We start from the raw sequence: 20,453 nt of genomic DNA on the forward strand, positions 1-20,453 counted from the left end.
TCAGTCAGTCAGTCCTGTCAGATCAGTCAGTCAGTCCTGTCAGATCAGTCAGTCAGTCCTGTCAGATCAGTCAGTCAGTCCTGTCAGATCAGTCAGTCAGTCCTGTCAGATCAGTCAGTCAGTCCTGTCAGATCAGTCAGTCAGTCCTGTCAGATCAGTCAGTCCTGTCAGATCAGTCAGTCCTGTCAGATCAGTCAGTCCTGTCAGATCAGTCAGTCAGTCAGTCCTGTCAGATCAGTCAGTCAGTCAGTCCTGTCAGATCAGTCAGTCAGTCAGTCCTGTCTGATCAGTCAGTCAGTCAGTCCTGTCTGATCAGTCAGTCAGTCAGTCAGTCCTGTCTGATCAGTCAGTCAGTCAGTCCTGTCTGATCAGTCAGTCAGTCCTGTCTGATCAGTCAGTCAGTCAGTCCTGTCTGATCAGTCAGTCAGTCAGTCCTGTCTGATCAGTCAGATCAGTCCTGTCAGATCAGTCAGTCAGTCAGTCCTGTCAGATCAGTCAGTCAGTCAGTCCTGTCAGATCAGTCAGTCAGTCCTGTCAGATCAGTCAGTCAGTCCTGTCAGATCAGTCAGTCAGTCCTGTCAGATCAGTCAGTCAGTCCTGTCAGATCAGTCCTGTCAGATCAGTCCTGTCAGATCAGTCCTGTCAGATCAGTCCTGTCAGATCAGTCCTGTCAGATCAGTCCTGTCAGATCAGTCCTGTCAGATCAGTCCTGTCAGATCAGTCAGATCAGTCCTGTCAGATCAGTCAGATCAGTCCTGTCAGATCAGTCAGATCAGTCCTGTCAGATCAGTCAGTCAGTCCTGTCAGATCAGTCAGTCACTCCTGTCAGATCAGTCAGTCACTCCTGTCAGATCAGTCAGTCACTCCTGTCAGATCAGTCAGTCACTCCTGTCAGATCAGTCAGTCACTCCTGTCAGATCAGTCAGTCAGTCCTGTCAGATCAGTCAGTCAGTCCTGTCAGATCAGTCAGTCAGTCCTGTCAGATCAGTCAGTCAGTCCTATCAGATCAGTCAGTCAGTCCTATCAGATCAGTCAGTCAGTCCTATCAGATCAGTCAGTCAGTCCTATCAGATCAGTCAGTCAGTCCTGTCAGATCAGTCACTCCTGTCAGATCGATCAGTCACTCCTGTCAGATCAGTCAGTCACTCCTGTCAGATCAGTCAGTCACTCCTGTCAGATCAGTCAGTCACTCCTGTCAGATCAGTCAGTCACTCCTGTCAGATCAGTCAGTCACTCCTGTCAGATCAGTCAGTCACTCCTGTCAGATCAGTCAGTCACTCCTGTCAGATCAGTCAGTCACTCCTGTCAGATCAGTCAGTCACTCCTGTCAGATCAGTCAGTCACTCCTGTCAGATCAGTCCTGTCAGATCAGTCAGTGAGTCAGTCCTGTCAGATCAGTGAGTCAGTCCTGTCAGATCAGTGAGTCAGTCCTGTCAGATCAGTGAGTCAGTCCTGTCAGATCAGTGAGTCAGTCCTGTCAGATCAGTGAGTCAGTCCTGTCAGATCAGTGAGTCAGTCCTGTCAGATCAGTGAGTCAGTCCTGTCAGATCAGTGAGTCAGTCCTGTCAGATCAGTGAGTCAGTCCTGTCAGATCAGTGAGTCAGTCCTGTCAGATCAGTGAGTCAGTCCGGTCAGATCAGTGAGTCAGTCCGGTCAGATCAGTGAGTCAGTCCGGTCAGTCCAGTCCAGTTCGGTCAGTCCAGTCCAGTTCGGTCAGTCCAGTCCAGTCCCGTCCGGTCCGTTCAGTCCAGTCAAAAAATATAAAAATAAAATGGCCCGTCAGACTTATACCGCAGAGGAGGCGTATGCCCTGCTGTGTTCTGACACTGATGACAGCGCAATCTCAGATGGAGATATGGATTTTGAGGGCTTTAGTAGCGGTGACACTGAGAGCTCAGAAATGAGCAGTGATTCTGGTCCATCCTCAAGCCCAAGGACCAGTACAACAATAGGGGCAAATAGCGCTACTGGAGAAACGTCTCCAAATCAGGGAACACTGCCCAGTACAAGCGCTGTCCCTGCTACTAGTGAATTGGCGCACGCCAGTGTACAAGGGGCTTTGCCACGTGATATAGCATTTCCCAGATGGGAGGCTTCGGATTCGGCTGCTCCATTCAGCCCTGATTTCAACACCATTCCTGGTATAAATGTGGAGGTGGAAGATTTTGGACCAATTCATTTTTTTAATTTGTTTTTTACAGACAGCTTGCTAGAGCATATTGTCGTGCAAACAAATTTATATGCATCCCAATTCATAAGCCAGAATCCCCGATGTTACTATGCTAGGGCAAATTTATGGACACCAACTAATGTCCCGGAAATAAAATATTTTTTAGGACTTACATTTGCCATGGGGCTTGTTAAAAAACCGAGCATTCGATCCTACTGGTCCAACCACCCTGTTCAAGCCACCCCTATGTTTTCAGTCGTTCTGCCTAGGACCCGTTATGAAATGCTCATGCGGTTTTGGCATTTTAACGACAATAGTCAATGCCTGCCCAGAAATGCCCCAGAACATGACAGGTTATATAAAATTAGACCCATCATTGAAAATTTGTCAGAAAAATTCTTAAGGCTCTACACCCCAACACAAAATATTTCTATAGATGAGTCCCTTGTAAAAATTCAAAGGAAGACTGCACCTCAAGCAATTTATCCCATCTAAAAGGGCAAGGTTTGGAATAAAGATCTATAAAATGTGCGAAAGTTCAACCGGATACACATCCTCTTTCCGCATATATGAGGGGAAAGATAGCCAACTAAACCCACCAGGATGCCCTACTTATCTGGGGACATCTGGAAAAATTGTTTGGGAGCTGATAAGTCCATTTTTTCAAAAAGGCTACAATCTATATGTGGACAATTACTACACCAGCATACCCCTATTCAAAAGTCTGGTTGAACACAACATCGGAGCTTGTGGGACCATCCGTAAAAACAGTCAGGGGTTTCCACAACCATTGGTCAACCAAAAGTTCCAAAAGGGGCAGTCGGGGGCTGTACGCAACGGAGAGCTGCTTCCGCTGAAGTATAGGGATAAGAGGGATATTTTTGTCCTCAGCTCGATCCACACAGATGCCACAAGGGCCACTGTAGAACTAGGATCCACCACTCCGAAGCAAAAACATGTGTCAGTCATTGACTACAACAAACACATGGGGGGTGTGGACCTTGCAGACAAGGTTCTACAGCCATACCAGGTATCAAGAAAGTCCTATACCTGGTATAAAAAGTTGGTTATTTATTTGTTTCAGGTGGCCACATACAATTCTTTTGTGTTGTACAAAAAAGCAGGAAATTCAGATCCTTTTCTTGATTATCAAGAAAAGGTAATTGAAAATCTTGTTTTTCAAAGTGTTAGCCCCGCTCATCCATTAGAATCTAAGGATGTGAAAAGACTCACTGAGCGACATTTTATTGCACTTATTCCAGCAACGGAAACCAGAAGGAACCCCCAGAAAAGATGTCATGTATGTACTAAGAGAGGAATGAGGCGTGATACCCGCTACTATTGCCCACAATGCCCATCATTGCCAGCCTTATGCGTCACTGACTGCTTTAAAATCTTCCACACAGAACCACGTTTTTAAACTGTAAAAATGTATCCCAATTTGTCATTCAAACATTTGGTTCATTTAGTGAATGACACATTCGAGTAGAGCTCACTTAATTTCCAGGGGGGGTTCTCCAGAATCTAAACCTTCCATTGCGTGCTTGTTTCTGGAAATCATCCATTGAGTTAAAATGGTCACTAAACCCATAGATGAATTTCCAGAGGGGTGTCATTTCCAAAATGGGGTCACTTGTTGGGGGTTTCCTCTGTTTAGGCACCTCAGGGCTCTCCAAATGCAACATGGCGTCCGCCATCGATTCCAGCCAAATTTCCATTCCAAAAGTCAAATGGCGCTCCTTACCTTCCAAGCCATGCCGTGCGCCCAAACAATGGTTTTGCACCACATATGGGGTATCAGCGTGCTCAGGAGAAATTGCACAACACATTTTGGGGTCCATTTTTTCTGGCTGCCCTTGTGAAAATTAAAAATTTGAGGCTAAAGTAGCAGTTTTGTGTTAAAAATGTGTTTTTTTATTTTCACACTTCAACATTATAAAATTCTGTGAAGCCCCTGGGGGTTCAAGGTGCTCACCACACATCTAGATAAGTTCCTTGAGGGGTCTAGTTTCCAAAATGGGGTCAATTGTTGGGGGTTTCCTCTGTTTAGGCACCTCAGGGGCTCTCCAAATGCAACAGCGTGCCCAGGAGAAATTGCACAACACATTTTGGGGTCCATTTTTTCCTGTTACCCTTGTGAAAATTAAAAATTTGAGGTTAAAGTAGCAGTTTTGTGAAAAAAAGTTAGATGTTCATTGTTTTCTTCCACATTCCAAAAATTCCCGTGAAGCACCTGAAGGGTTAATAAACTTCTTGAATGTGGTTTTGAGCACCTTGAGGGGTGCAGTTTTTAGAATGGTGTCACTATTGGGTATTTTCTGTCATAAAGGCCCCTCAAAGTCACTTCAAATGTGATGTGGTCCCTAAAAAAATGTTTTTGTAAATTTTGCTGGAAAAATGAGAAATCGCTGGTCAACTTTTAACCCTTATAGCTTCCTAACAAAAAAAAATTTTGGTTCCAAAATTGTGCTGATGTAAAGTAGACATGTGGGAAATGTTATTTATTAACTATTTTGTGTGACATATCTCTCTGATTTAAGGGCATGAAAATTCAAAGTTTGAAAATTGCAAAATTTTCGCCAAATTTCCGATTTTTTCACAAATAAACGCAAGTGATATTGAAGAAATTTTACCACAATCATGAAGTACAATATGTCACGAAAAAACAGTCTCAGAATCAGGGGGATCCATTGAAGCGTTCCAGAGTAATTACCTCATAAAGTGACAGTGGTCAGAATTGAAAAAATTGGCCCGGTCACGAAGGCAAAAACAGGCTCTGGTGCGAAGTGGTTAAATATATTTAATAAAAGTACTTATTTTTTAGTCATGACATTGTTTCTTAACTATATTGTACCCTGGGGCTTTTTGAAACCCTTATGGTCTATTTCTCTTTGCACATGCAACTTTGTACAGAACAAAGTATTCAATGAGAATATTTCATTCATTCAGATCTAGGATGTGTTATTTGAGTGTTCCCTTTATTTTTTTGAGCCGTGTATGTGCAGTGAATGGGGCGGTAGTGAGTGTGCGACCACCACTACTATATAGATGGTGAGTGGAGCGATAGTGATCGTGTGCGACCACCACTACTATAGACGGTGAGTGGAGCGGTAGTGATCGTGTGCGACCACCACTACTATAGACGGTGAGTGGAGCGGTAGTGATCGTGTGCGACCACCACTACTGTAGACGGTGAGTGGAGCGATAGTGAGTATGTGCGACCACCACTACTATAGACGGTGAGTGGAGCGGTAGTGAGCATGTGCGACCACCACTACTATAGACGATGAGTGGAGCGGTAGTAAGCGTGTGCGACCACCACTACTATAGACGGTGAGTGGAGCTGTAGTGAGCGTGTGTGACCACCACTACTATAGATGGTGAGTGGAGCGGTAGTGAGCGTGTGCGACCACCACTACTATATAGATGGTGAGTGGAGCGATAGTGATCGTGTGCGACCACCACTACTATAGACGGTGAGTGGAGCGGTAGTGATCGTGTGCGACCACCACTACTATAGACGGTGAGTGGAGCGGTAGTGATCGTGTGCGACCACCACTACTATAGACGGTGAGTGGAGCGATAGTGAGTATGTGCGACCACCACTACTATAGACGGTGAGTGGAGCGGTAGTGAGCATGTGCGACCACCACTACTATAGACGATGAGTGGAGCGGTAGTAAGCGTGTGCGACCACCACTACTATAGACGGTGAGTGGAGCTGTAGTGAGCGTGTGTGACCACCACTACTATAGATGGTGAGTGGAGCGGTAGTGAGCGTGTGCGACCACCACTACTATAGACGGTGAGTGGAGCGATAGTGAGCGTGTGCGACCACCACTACTATAGACGGTGAGTGGAGCGGTAGTGAGCGTGTGCGACCACCACTACTATAGACGGTGAGTGGAGCGATAGTGAGCGTGTGCGACCACCACTACTATAGATGGTGAGTGGAGCGATAGTGAGCGTGTGCGACCACCACTACTATAGACGGTGAGTGGAGCGGTAGCGAGCGTGTGCGACCACCACTACTATAGACGGTGAGTGGAGCGATAGTGAGCGTGTGCGACCACCACTACTATAGACGGTGAGTGGAGCGGTAGTGAGCGTGTGCGACCACCACTACTATAGACGGTGAGTGGAGCGGTAGTGAGCGTGTGCGACCACCACTACTATAGACGGTGAGTAGAGCTGTAGTGAGCGTGTGTGACCACCACTACTATAGACGGTGAGTGGAGCGGTAGTGAGCGTGTGCGACCACCACTACTATAGACGGTGAGTGGAGCGGTAGTGAGCGTGTGCGACCACCACTACTATAGACGGTGAGTGGAGCTGTAGTGAGCGTGTGTGACCACCACTACTATAGATGGTGAGTGGAGCGGTAGTGAGCGTGTGCGACCACCACTACTATAGACGGTGAGTGGAGCGATAGTGAGCGTGTGCGACCACCACTACTATAGACGGTGAGTGGAGCGGTAGTGAGCGTGTGCGACCACCACTACTATAGACGGTGAGTGGAGCGATAGTGAGCGTGTGCGACCACCACTACTATAGATGGTGAGTGGAGCGATAGTGAGCGTGTGCGACCACCACTACTATAGACGGTGAGTGGAGCGGTAGCGAGCGTGTGCGACCACCACTACTATAGACGGTGAGTGGAGCGATAGTGAGCGTGTGCGACCACCACTACTATAGACGGTGAGTGGAGCGGTAGTGAGCGTGTGCGACCACCACTACTATAGACGGTGAGTGGAGCGGTAGTGAGCTTGTGCGACCACCACTACTATAGACGGTGAGTGGAGCGGTAGTGAGCGTGTGCGACCACCACTACTATAGACGGTGAGTGGAGCGGTAGTGAGCGTGTGCGACCACCACTACTATAGACGGTGAGTGGAGCTGTAGTGAGCGTGTGTGACCACCACTACTATAGATGGTGAGTGGAGCGGTAGTGAGCGTGTGCGACCACCACTACTATAGACGGTGAGTGGAGCGATAGTGAGCGTGTGCGACCACCACTACTATAGACGGTGAGTGGAGCGGTAGTGAGCGTGTGCGACCACCACTACTATAGACGGTGAGTGGAGCGATAGTGAGCGTGTGCGACCACCACTACTATAGATGGTGAGTGGAGCGATAGTGAGCGTGTGCGACCACCACTACTATAGACGGTGAGTGGAGCGGTAGCGAGCGTGTGCGACCACCACTACTATAGACGGTGAGTGGAGCGATAGTGAGCGTGTGCGACCACCACTACTATAGACGGTGAGTGGAGCGGTAGTGAGCGTGTGCGACCACCACTACTATAGACGGTGAGTGGAGCGGTAGTGAGCTTGTGCGACCACCACTACTATAGACGGTGAGTAGAGCTGTAGTGAGCGTGTGTGACCACCACTACTATAGATGGTGAGTGGAGCGGTAGTGAGCGTGTGCGACCACCACTACTATAGACGGTGAGTGGAGTGGTATTGAGCGTGTGCGATCACCACTACTATAGACGGTGACTGGAGCGGTAGTGAGCGTGTGCGACCACCACTACTATAGACGGTGAGTGGACCGGTAGTGAGCGTGTGCGACCACCACTACTATAGACGGTGAGTGAAGTGGTAGTGAGCGTGTGCGACCACCACTACTATAGACGGTGAGTGGAGCGGTAGTGAGCGTGTGCGACCACCACTACTATAGACGGTGAGTGGAGCGGTAGTGAGCGTGTGCGACCACCACTACTATAGACGGTGAGTGGAGTGGTAGTGAGCGTGTGCGACCACCACTACTATAGATGGTGAGTGGAGCGGTAGTGAGCGTGTGCGACCACCACTACTATAGACGGTGAGTGGAGCGGTAGTGAGCGTGTGCGACCACCACTAGTAGAGATGGTGAGTGGAGCGGTAGTGAGCGTGTGCGACCACCACTACTATAGACGGTGAGTGGAGCTGTAGTGAGCGTGTGCGACCACCACTACTATAGACGGTGAGTGGAGCTGTAGTGAGCGTGTGCGACCACCACTACTATAGACGGTGAGTGGAGTGGTAGTGAGCGTGTGCGACCACCACTACTATAGACGGTGAGTGGAGAGGTAGTGAGCGTGTGCGACCACCACTACTATAGACGGTGAGTGGAGCGGTAGTGAGCATGTGCGACCACCACTACTATAGACGGTGAGTGGAGCGGTAGTGAGCGTGTGCGACCACCACTACTATAGACGGTGAGTGGAGCGGTAGTGAGCGTGTGCGACCACCACTACTATAGACTGAGGATCACTACCGCTCCATGCACATGGGACTTAGAGACCCCAATTCTCTTGATCAGTATGGGTGCCGGCAGCCAGACCCCCAGCAATCATATACTGGATGGGTGATATGTAGATTTTGAGCACCACTACGTCAGTCAGTGGTCAGCAGCGTGTGGCACTCCAGCTGTTGGAGGAACTATAACTCCCAGCATGCCCTGGCCTAGTAAGTGTCAGGGTTGTGATTAGTGATACCCCTCTATTTGTCATCCAGTAATCCTTGTAATGAAATTTCTGCTGTCGGGGGAGTTCTTTAAATCACATAATTTGCATGAATGTTATAAATCACCTAAACCTGCAGAATCAGCTAATTCCGAATCCTTGTTAGAATCTCGTTCTTCCTCCTAATTCCCCCCACCGAACATCCCATCTCTGTGTCGGATAATTCAGATTTTGCAGCTGTTTTTATTTTTTTTCTAAGATGTTAATCTCCCAAATACAATTAAAGCCTGAGAGAGTGCCAGCTGATAGTGCCAACACAGCAAGGGGGGTGCACTAGGATACCAGCGAATACCTTTTCTTGCAGGTGGTTTGACCCAAACACAACAAATAATTGTGTGATGGAGCAAATGGTCATGTTGTTATAAAGGGGTGGGGGCACATGCACCAAGGCTTTTGGGGTTAAAGGTAGGGTTGAATGAATCGGCATCATCAGGGGCAATTATTGCCTTATTCCCAGAAGTTGACTTCTGAGATTCCTTGACCCTCAAGGATTGGAAGGATGCGGCACAGATAATTGTTTGCTGACCCGCAGCTTGTACCAGGGCAATGGGCAGGAAATTGTTTGGGGATTTAGCTACATAAACCGTGGGTGGAGGGACGGTTTGGGCGCATCTATATTTCATGTCCCCTTTTGTGAGAGGTTGGGAAAGTTTTTCTCCTCGCACAGATCTCCTGTCGATCTGTCACTTCTTCCTCACCGCTGCCAAAGCGGTGTCACACTTCATTAGCTGTCCTGACGGGGAGACGGGCAAAGTCCCTGTGCCACCTGCATTACCCTCCCTGTATGGGGAATTAGAAGGCAGAGTGCGGGGAGGGATGGGTATTGTGGGGGGTACTGCCAGCAAACTTGCCCTTGCCGCCCGCAGTCCTCATTCCAATTGTGCCCCCCAATAACATGGTACCTAAAGCTGCTAAACCTGCAGGTGAATTTTTCTTTTCTTTTTTGCATTTTTCAATTAAATACATTTATTGTTTGCTGTCTTCAGCCATTTTATCCAAATTTGCGACTCTATTAACCCTCAACTGGTGAGGTGGGGTTTGCCACACCCCAGGGAATTTTTGTTTGGCTGCCATTCTTTGAAAAATGCTGGTATGAGGATACATGTCTCACTAGCTTCCATCCTTTTGTGGGCGTCAAAAATTTGTTATACTCGTGTAATCAATCGCCAATAAGAAAACGATTAAAACAAACGTGATCTTTGCATTTTCTGTAAAAATAAGAGATTTCTAAACACTGGGGTATAGGAAACCCCACATCACCAGTTGCGTGACAAAAAGCCCACCTCACCAGTTGAGGGTTTTTAAGAGTCCTGTCAGACCCAGGGGCTCAGCTTGCTGTTTGATCCCCCATGCTTTACACTGCAGCTCAGTAGGAAGTAAGTCTCAGTAGAGACACTTTTGCAGCAGTGCTCCAGGAGCCCCTGCAAATCTAAGGCCCCTACATTTGTATCCTGTCTAGATCTGCGGGTACTATAGTGAGTCAGTGGGCACCTAGTTGTGCCAGTCGTTCCTTCTTCTGGCAGGCCTGCATATAACTAAATGAATTCTTAATAGTTCTCCAGACCAGTTTAGCTGCACGGAGCGAGCCTTCCCGTCTGCCATCTGGGCACGCACAGTGACAGCGCTGTTCGGTAACCCACAGCCGACCTTGCCCGTCTGCGCTGGCACAGCAACACAGTCCACTCAGGCGAGGAGCACCACAAGTGGAAGAAACTGGTTGACGTGCCAGGCGGCTGATTCCATCAGTCTTGTAGGATAAAAAGCCCTTTATCCCTGTGCCAGTCCCACAGACCTGGATGCGGCCGATGTGTTTGTGCCATACAGCGATACTTCACCCGCTAATGAATCTGCCAGATGGATCTGAAATACTCAATGAATGGAAGAAAACACCAGTGACTGGTGCAATCATATTCAGACATTTTATCTGCATCGACACATTGTAACGAAGAATGATTTCATGTAGTGACTCACAGAGGAGTGCCTGGAGTGGATGCGATTTGACCTCAAAAGATCTCTGCTTGCTGTCAGTAAATGGACACATTCTTGTTAACAGTCAAAGGCTGCAACCCTGAGCTTCTCTCTCACAGCTGAGGCTTTGTTACAGTTGCAACTAGTCTAGACGATCCTTGTGAATCCTATACATTAACAGTACAAGTCTCACTCCTGTCCTGATGGTTTGCTACAATGTATCAGTCCACAGAGGATTCTCAGCAGCCTCTTCTGCTACTACAACTCTCAGCATTGGAGCATGTTGGCAGTTGTAGTTCCTCACCAGCTGGAGTTTGCAGAATGAATGCAGAAACAACAAATCCTCAGCTGTGAGAAGTGTTAGGTCAGGAAAGGATGTTCCCAGTCACTTGCAGCAGCAGAGATCCTGGGAATGGTGACTGACTCAGACGCAGCACAGCGGCTTGTGAAGCTTTCATCCCCTCATCTCTCTGCAGGTGACCCTGGGGAAAGTGCTGAAAGTGATCGTGGTGATGCGCAGCCTCTTCATCGACCGCACCATAGTCAAGGGCTACAACGAAAATGTGTACACGGACGACGGCAAGGTGAGACCAGCTGACCTCCTAAAAGGGACGGCTTGTTAGAGGACCACTCTCTAAGGCATGCTGCATATATGGTTCCCACATGTGCAGAGGGCATGGTGTAAGATGTCTGCCAGGGCCCCGTACCATGTCCTGCCAGTTATGACCCTGCAGCCCTGTTGTGTGTTGTCAGGGGTCTTAGGCCCCAAATGCAAATGCAGTTTTTCCACCCGCTGTGCAAATGTTTTTTGACACTTAGGGAACATTTGGCACTTTTCACACAGTAGTATAGAGATCAGATGGGCTGCAGGGCTAGCGTCCCTTTAAACCAAAGTAGACGACAAAAGTAAGAGGGATAAATGGTGAAACGACGCGGCGCCCAGTCTGGCCCGACCGCCCACCAGTCTGCGGCATCAACAGTCGTTCGATCAGCGGGTCAGCGCAAGTCGCAGCAGGCACTACCTCACTGAGGGGCTCGTGATTACTGACAGAGCTGCCCACACCCTCCATGTCCCCCGTCTTGCCACCCCTCGGTGCTTTGGTAATTGTCACATCGGGGTTACTCAGGGATATTTGTTCCCTAAATTTATTGACGAGCCGAAAGGGCAGACGGGAAGAGATGAATAAAAAAAAAAATCGTTCCTGTCCGCTGGAACATTGGAACAGCTAATAAATTAATTTTGGTTTTCACAGCCGACTGTGCTCGTATAATTGGCTTTTTGTGTTAACCCTTCCCGTGCCACCGATCTCCAAGGAGCCTGCAAATCACAAAGCAGCAGCCTGGGTAACCGCAAGTGATCATCTGCCCATCCCCAGGAAGGTTGCAACATTCACTGTGCTTGAGCAGGAAGGGTTAAAGCACTGATTTGTGCAAAGCTTAACCCACGCCATGCTGAAACACCCGCCCTGGGCACCCGGCAGGGCATTAATATGGGAATCAGGTCACCGGACTGATTACAGCTCAGACAATGCTCTTTCAGATCCAAAGGCCACATCCTAACGAGCAGAGGGCGCCGGAGGAGAGATCGTCAGCATGCAGATGTTTTACCGGCGTGGTGCTCATCTAAACTAAGGGCTGCCACAGCAAGGGCAGCAGTGTGTGGCATCTCCCCTGCTGTGGTGCCCCGCTGCTCTGCATACACGGGGGTTAGAGGTCCTCCGCCACTGTGGATTCTGGGAAAAATCTGATTACTAGAGCAGAGTCTGAACTGTCTGGTTCCTATGGGGTTTCAGAAGAGGTTGTCAGGTAGATGACCAGTCCTGGCTTAGAGCAGAAAACGGGCGCGGCCTTCTGCAATTGTCACTCTTCATGCCTCATAACTCATGGCCTCATATAGGTGGTAGCAGTAGCCCCCAGAATAGTGCCGTCACATGATCTCATATAGGTGGCAGCAGTAGCCCCCAGAACAGTGCCATTACATGGTCTCATATAGGTGGCAGCAGTAGCCCCAAGAATAGTGCTGCCACATGGTCTCATATAGGTGGCAGCAGTAGACCCCAGAATAGTGCCGTCATATGGTCTCATATAGGTGGCAGCAGTAGCCCCAAGAATAGTGCTGCCACATGGTCTCATATAGGTGGCAGCAGTAGCCCCCAGAATAGTGCCGCCGCATGGTCTCATATAGGTTGCAGCAGTATCCCCAACAATAGTGCTGCCACATAGTCTCATGTAGGTTGCAGCAGTATCCCCATGAACACTGCTGCCACATGGTCTCATATAGGTGGCAGCAGTAGCCCCCAGAATAGTGCCACCGCATGGTCTCATATAGGTGGCAGCAGCTTCAAGAATAGTGCCGCCGCATGGTTTCATATAGGTGGCAGCAGTAGCTCCAAGAATAGTGCCGCCGCATGGTCTCATATAGGTGGCAGCAGTATCTCCACGAATAGTGCCTCCACATGATCTCATATAGGTGCCAGCAGTATTCCCATGAATAGTGCCGCCGCATGGTCTCATATAGGTGGCAGCATTATCCCCAAGAATAGTGCCTCCGCATGGTCCCATATAGGTGGCAGCAGTATCCCCATGAATAGTGCCTCTGCATGGTCTCATATAGGTGGCAGCAGTATTCCCATGAATAGTGGCGCCGCATGGTCTCATATAGGTGGCAACAATATCCCCATGAATAGTGCCGCCACATGGTTTCATATAGGTGGCAGCAGTAGCTCCAAGAATAGTGCCGCCGCATGTTCTCATATAGGTGGCAGCAGTATCTCCAAGAATAGTGCCTCCATATGATCTCATATAGGTGGCGGCAGTATTCCCATGAATAGTGCCGCCGCATGGTCCCATATAGGTGGCAGCAGTAGCTCCAAGAATAGTGCCGCCGCATGGACTCGTATAGGTGGCAGCAGTAGCCCCCAGAATAGTGCCGCCGCATGGTGTCATATAGGTTGCAGCAGTATCCCCAACAATAGTGCTGCCACATGGTCTCATATGGGTGGCAGCAGTATCCCCATGAATAGTGCTGCCGCATGGTCTCATATAGGTGGCAGCAGTATCCCCATGAATAGTGCCGCCGCATGGTCTCATATAGGTGGCAGCAGTAGCCCCATGAATAGTGCCGCCGCATGGTCTCATATAGGTGGCAGCAGTATCCCCATGAATAGTGCCGCCGCATGGTCTCATATAGGTGGCAGCAGTAGCCCCATGAATAGTGCTGCCGCATGGTCTCATATTGGTGGCAGCACTATCCCCATGAATAGCGCCGCTGCATGGTCTGATATAGGTGGCAGCAATATCCCCATGAATAGTGCTGCCGCATGGTCTCATATGGGTGGCAGCAGTATCCCCATGAATAGTGCTGCCGCATGGTCTCATATAGGTGGCAGCAGTATCCCCATGAATAGTGCCGCCGCATGGTCTCATATAGGTGGCAGCAGTATCCCTATGAATAGTGCTGCCGCATGGTCTCATATAGGTGGCAGCAGTATCACCATGAATAGTGCTGCCGCATCCCCATGAATAGTGCCGCTGCATGGACTCATACGTGGCAGCAGTAGCCCCAAGAATAGTTCCGCCGCATTGTCTCATATAGGTGACAGCAGTATCCCCATGAATAGTGCCGCCGCATGGTCTCATATAGGTGGCAGCAGTATCCCCATGAATAGTGCCGCCGTATGGTCTCATATAGGTGGCAGCAGTATCCCCATGAATAGTTCCACCGCATGGTCTCATATAGGTGACAGCAGTATCCCCATGAATAGTGCCGCCGCATGGTCTCATATAGGTGGCAGCAGTATCCCCATGAATAGTGCCGCCGCATGGTCTCATATAGGTGGCAGCAGTATCCCCATGAATAGTGCCACCGCATGGTCTCATATAGGTGGCAGCAGTATCCCCATGAATAGTGCCGCCGCATGGACTCATATAGGTGGCAGCAGTAGCCCCAAGAATAGTGCTGCTTCATGATCTCATATAGGTGACACCAGTATCCCCATGAATAGTGCCGCCGCATGGTCTCATATAGGTGGCAGCAGTATCCCCATGAATAGTGCCGCCGCATGGTCTCATATAGGTGGCTGCAGTAGTCCCCATGAAAAGTGCCTTCATATGGTCTTATATAGATGGCGATAGCAGCCCCCACATGGTGTCATGTCAGGTGGCAGCAGCAGCCTCCAGATCAGTGCCACCACATGGTGTCAGGTAGCAGCAGCAGCTCCCAGGCCTGGTGCCTTGCCTCTGCTTTATGCACTTCTGTAAGGCTCCCAGGGGCCCCGTCATCCATCTTGGGCTCTGTAGTGCCTATACCCCGTCTATGTAGCAGTTAAGCGGCTGCACGGAGTCCTCTTGTCGAGCAGCGGTGTCCGTTCAGACGACGGTTTCATTAATTACCCCACGTCAGCGGCCGCTCACATCATCCGAACCTCGGCAAGTGAAAAGCACAAAGCTATCAAAGCTGAGCTTCAAAGATCACCAGAGCCGTCTCTGGGGTAATTTCTGATCCCTGCTTCCCTACCACTTCAAAGCCGAGCGGAGAACTTGTCTGGGAGGGGCTGGGGGTCCACTCCGGCAGGGAGGGGGCGCAGTCTGATTTCTATAATAGGGGCTGGCACCGTCCCCGTTTGATATGAGATGCGAGGAAGGTTTGCGATTCGTTTACCATCTTTGAATTCATCCTAGCGACCTTCAGAAAATGGCATCCGGGGGGGCCCCTGACGGATGGGAACGTGGGATGCGAAGGGCCCGGGCGAGGGGTGTGAGGTTATGTATTGGGGTTGTAATGGGGAAAATTCATGGTGTAAATGGGGAAGGAAAGGCGAGTGGGAATGTGACTCCATCAGCTATGGCACTGTCACTGGTCAGGTCGTAGTCACACAGCTGAGTTTCTGCTACCATAGCATCTATTGTGTGGTGTCCTTAAGCCAGTAGTCCCAGAATCCGTGCACGGTGAGTGTATAGCCTCTGTGCAGCCATAGGGCGTTGTGTGTGTATGTAGTCTTTATATTACAGCAGTGTGCAGATGGCATCAGCACTGCTGAGTATATGCTTCATGGAGGAAAGTATGTGCCCCCCCCACATCCACCTCCAGGAGCTTTTCTGTCCTCTATCTACTGCCATAGACGTATTAATATGGAGTGTCCCCTTTGCAGATATAACAGGGGACACTATTCCGGGAAGGATTTCTGCAAGATTTTGGAGGAGTCTGTAGGGATTTTTGCCCCTTTATCCAGAGGAACATTTTTCAGACCCTGATGTTAGGGGGAGGGTTGTGCTCCCAATCTCCATTATATATGCTGGATGGGCTGAGGTCTGGGCTCTGTGCGGTCGCTCATGTTCTTACTCCTCCATGTCTGTATGGACCTTGTTAACTGGACACAGTCATGGGGAACAGAAAAGGGCCTTCCGCAAACTGTTCCCACAAAGCTGAAGCTACAATTGTCCACAATGTCTTGAGCTGAAGATTAAGATTTCCCCTCACAGGCATTAAGAGGCTGAGGCTGCCCCCTGATAACAGCCCATAGCATTATCCTTCTCCACCGGGGACAATGCAGTCAAGGGGAACGTTCTCCTGGAATCACCAAACCCAGACTTCTCCATCAGACGCCAGATAGAGGAGTGTGATCCATCACTGCACAGAACACGTCTCCTCCAGAGTCCAGTGGTGGCGGCTTTACACCACTCCATCCAACGCTCAGCATTGTACTTAGTGATGTACGGCTGCATGCAGCTGCTCGGCCATGAACCTCCTGGCGGGGGGCGCAGTGTTAGTGCTGATACCAGAGGAGGTCTGGGTTATGGGGTCAGCAGAGCAGTGGTGACTTTTCTGCCCTCTGCTCCTTAGCACTCGGCCCCCCGCTCTGTAATGTGACGGGGTCTCCACTTCGTGGCTGAGTTGCTGTGGTTCCTTCCACTTCTCAGTAATATCACTCACAGGTGATGGGGAAGATCCAGAAGGAAAAAATTCCAGGAACGGAGTTGTTACATCGGTGGCTCCTATTACAGCACCGCGCTGGGGTCAGTGAGCTCTGCACCACCCACCGTTCTTGCATTTCTCCATGATGGACACTGAGGCTTCTGTATACTATCATTCTTCGTATACACATTCTTGAACTTTCCAAGGTCATTCCTTCGTCCACCGGTGGTAATAATGGAGCGATCGGTCCCATCCATATCGATTTCCAGCCCTTTCATAATAATTAATGCACTTAGTAAATATGTAAATCCCCAATGCCCTAATTGCACCTTATAGTGGTTCAGAATACGACCCCAGACCTAGTGTGCCGGATTACTGGACATGTGCAGCCCATGAGGGCTTATGCTGCTATAACAATACAGGACTGCAGTGTAACAGGTAATCCCTCATCTTTCTCCTTTTTGTTTTCTTCTTTCAGCTGGATATATGGTCAAAGTCCAACTATCAAGTCTTCCAAAAGGTAAGAGCGGTGACTGTGCCCTGGTCCTGGACTGTATGTCACAGAGCGGTGACTATGCCCTGGTCCTGGACTGTATGTCACAGAGCGGTGACTGTGCCCTGGTCCTGGACTGTATGTCACAGAGCGGTGACTGTGCCCTGGTCCTGGACTGTATGTCACAGAGCGGTGACTGTGCCCTGGTCCTGGACTGTATGTCACAGAGCGGTGACTGTGCCCTGGTCCTGGACTGTATGTCACAGAGCGGTGACTGTGCCCTGGTCCTGGACTGTATGTCACGGAGTGGTGACTGTGCCCTGGTCCTGGACTGTATGTCACAGAGCGGTGACTGCGCCCTGGTCCTGGACTGTATGTCACAGAGCGGTGACTGTGCCCTGGTCCTGGACTGTATGTCACGGAGTGGTGACTGCGCCCTGGTCCTGGACTGTATGTCACAGAGCGGTGACTGCGCCCTGGTCCTGGACTGTATGTCACGGAGTGGTGACTGCGCCCTGGTCCTGGACTGTATGTCACGGAGCGGTGACTGCGCCCTGGTCCTGGACTGTATGTCACGGAGTGGTGACTGCGCCCTGGTCCTGGACTCTGTCATGGAGCGGTGACTGCGCCCTGGTCCTGGACTGTATGTCACGGAGCGGTGACTGCGCCCTGGTCCTGGACTCTGTCATGGAGCGGTGACTGCGCCCTGGTCCTGGACTGTATGTCACGGAGTGGTGACTGCGCCCTGGTCCTGGACTGTATGTCACGGAGTGGTGACTGCGCCCTGGTCCTGGACTCTATGTCACAGTGCCTTATTTTACAGGTTTACATAAACACGGCTGCTTTCTTTATCCTCCCAGAAACAGTGCCTCTCCTGTCTACAGGCAGTGTCTGATATTGCAGCTCAGCCCCATTCACTTTAATGGAGATGCAGTCCCAGAGACAACCAATGGACAGAAGCAGCCATGTTTTTCTTATCCTGCCCATGCCTTTTTGAAACAATGGCATTCCTTTAGTCTGTCATCTGATAATCCAGCATTTATTACTTATAGTGCAGTGTAGTGTGATGTTTTACAAGACCTGATCCTCCGTGGTCACCTTTGGAGGTATGAGAGACCTGTTCCCCTTGATGCATTCCTCCTGCCTCTCCGCTCCGCTATAAGGGCGGTGTTAGCAGATCCGCCTTATTAGGTCTGTTTATGAAGTGGCGGGAAGCAGCGCATCCACAATCCGACACATCGTCCGCAAGAGGGGTGAAAGCTCTGCTGCCACCCCTCCCCCGGCCCACAGGACGCTGTCTGAAGTCTGGGAGAGCTTGTACCGAAGATGAAATCATTCTCAGTCTGAACTTTACGACACCTTGAGCTCATGAAACGCGTCTGTCAATCCTTCCCCCTCGCCCCATTTTGCCATAAGTCTTTACTTTATTTTGATCTGTACATTAGCACCGCTCCTTCATCACTCTGCTTTTCTGGGATCCTGATGGGCGATGCTCCAGTCACAATAGAAATAAAAAGAATAATCCCGACCACAGTATGGCTGCTACATTGTAGCAGGTTGTGGCTGTGACTCCTCTAATGTCACACTCCGCCCCCTACGAACATGTGACTACTAAGCCCTGCCCCTTAAAGGGGCAGTGTTCATTTAAATATGAGGCATAGAAGGACTTTTTTCTGCAAGATTGGGGGTGGCTCGAATATCCCCTGATTGAGTATTCAAATGACAAGGTACTTCCCTTTTAAAGGGGTTGTCTCCCCGGAGGCGACCCCTTTCAAAAAGTGATCACTGGGGCGATCGGATTTCTCTCGATCATGGAACGAGGGAGGGCACGGCCGGGCCGCACGTTTCATGCTCTGGAGCTGCTTTAGCTGTTCTTTTGTCACTTGGGGTTTTTTTTTTTATTATTTATTTATTTATTTTTAAATCCCGGCTTCCAGAGGTCAGCGGTAAATGCCGTCTTTGATCCCTCGTAGTTTGACAGGGTGAAAAAAAAAGTAAACGCTGACTGCATGTCCCAGGGCAATTACAGCAGCACTCTATTATAAGGACCCTTCAAACAGTTCCCTATAGCTCCGCTTCCTGAGAGGAGGTCACAGATTAATTGTGATCATTACTATAGTGGCGTAATTCCTCCCCGCCATCCTCCACCACAGAACGAGCTGCAATAATCTGTATCTTTCCTGAATAGGAGTACGGTATGGTTTCAGTGACTTGGATGGTAATTTGCGGCCCACCCTCCAGGGAGATCATGAACTTCGTGGTGGGGAGCAGAGCCCGGCCTTCACTTCTTCCCTTTGTGACATCCAAACCTAAATCTGACTGGTATTGTCTGCCACAATAAACTGTCAATAAAAGGAGAGTCTGATTCCCCGAGGGGGCACGGCCGCAATGGAGGATGAATAGGTCCCCCGTGGACCACAGATAGACTCAGTCCACCGTTGGGTGTTTTTTTTTCTCCTAATGTGGCATTTAGACTTCTCTAGTCCAGCCGCTCTGCCTCCCCAATTGTCTTCAGAGAATAGGATGTGTGCAGCCGTTCCTATGACAAAACTCCAGGTAACCGGCTCTGAGATGAATAGATGATGTCAGCTAGTAAACACAGCGGCTTGCGGCATGCCGAGCTTCAAAAAACAAGCCAAATAAAAGCCCAAAAAATGCCCCTGAATGCACCGTCGGGAGGCCGGCATGATTACTGCCGCTGCTTTGGATGTTAACCGTTTCGCTGATTATCAGACCATCATGTGTAATCCTCGGTGATATGGGATTTGGGAGGGGTCCGTTTCTCATTGGGGGGAGCTGACGGTGATGATTTATGGGGGAAAAAAGTGTGCAAATGACATCTCTGGAAGCTACAGCTGCCTCTCTATTGCCACCTATTAGGCGAGTCCATCCATCTGTAGAGATCGGGAAACTACCCTGAAACAGCTGCCTACAGGTGGGTGATGGATTCACTTAATGGTGTTGCAGGGCTCTTTAAGGGGCCAGTCATAGATTTGTGGGGTGGCTGCCTCCAGTGACCAGATGAGGTCCTCTTGCTGAGCAATGTGTAAAGGGAGCGTGATGCTACATAACCGCTTAGCCATTTGCATCTGTTAATGTATTACTCACCTGTCCCGGCTATTATGTTACCATAATAATCTGGTGTGCACCATTCTCCCAGGCATTTTCCAAGGCCAGCTCAGGTGAATAATCATGTATTAAGGCCAACGCTGCTACCAGGCGCAGCCATGCTGAGCCACCTGTCAAGCCCAGCTCTGCCTTTGCACAAAGTGTGTCTCCTGACACACACCACTGCTGTCCACGCATTCGGCTCTGCTACATTAACGAAGCACTCCTCCTCCTCCCATAAACATTTTTATCCTCTTAATATATTGCAGTCATCATATTATATAGCACTGTG

General features: G+C 49.7%; 1 protein-coding gene across 4 annotated transcripts in view; it reads left to right on the top strand.

The window, feature by feature from the left end:
• Nucleotides 1-20,453, top strand: part of MED27 (mediator complex subunit 27) — a 217,284-nt gene that overhangs the window by 188,241 nt on the left and 8,590 nt on the right. The window contains exons 5-6 of one of the 4 annotated variants that reach the window (XM_073637854.1): nt 11,123-11,230; nt 17,039-17,080. The exons of 1 other annotated variant lie outside the window; for it this stretch is intronic. In XM_073637854.1, the coding sequence (XP_073493955.1) occupies nt 11,123-11,230; nt 17,039-17,080 (150 nt within the window). The remainder of the gene's footprint in view (nt 1-11,122; nt 11,231-17,038; nt 17,081-20,453) is intronic. 2 more of the 4 variants (XM_073637855.1, XM_073637856.1) reach the window with 2 other exon arrangements.

This window comes from Phyllobates terribilis, unplaced genomic scaffold, assembly GCF_046119375.1.
Source record: "Phyllobates terribilis strain yellow unplaced genomic scaffold, ASM4611937v1 Scaffold_7__3_contigs__length_470593459, whole genome shotgun sequence".
Lineage (NCBI taxonomy): Eukaryota > Metazoa > Chordata > Amphibia > Anura > Dendrobatidae > Phyllobates > Phyllobates terribilis.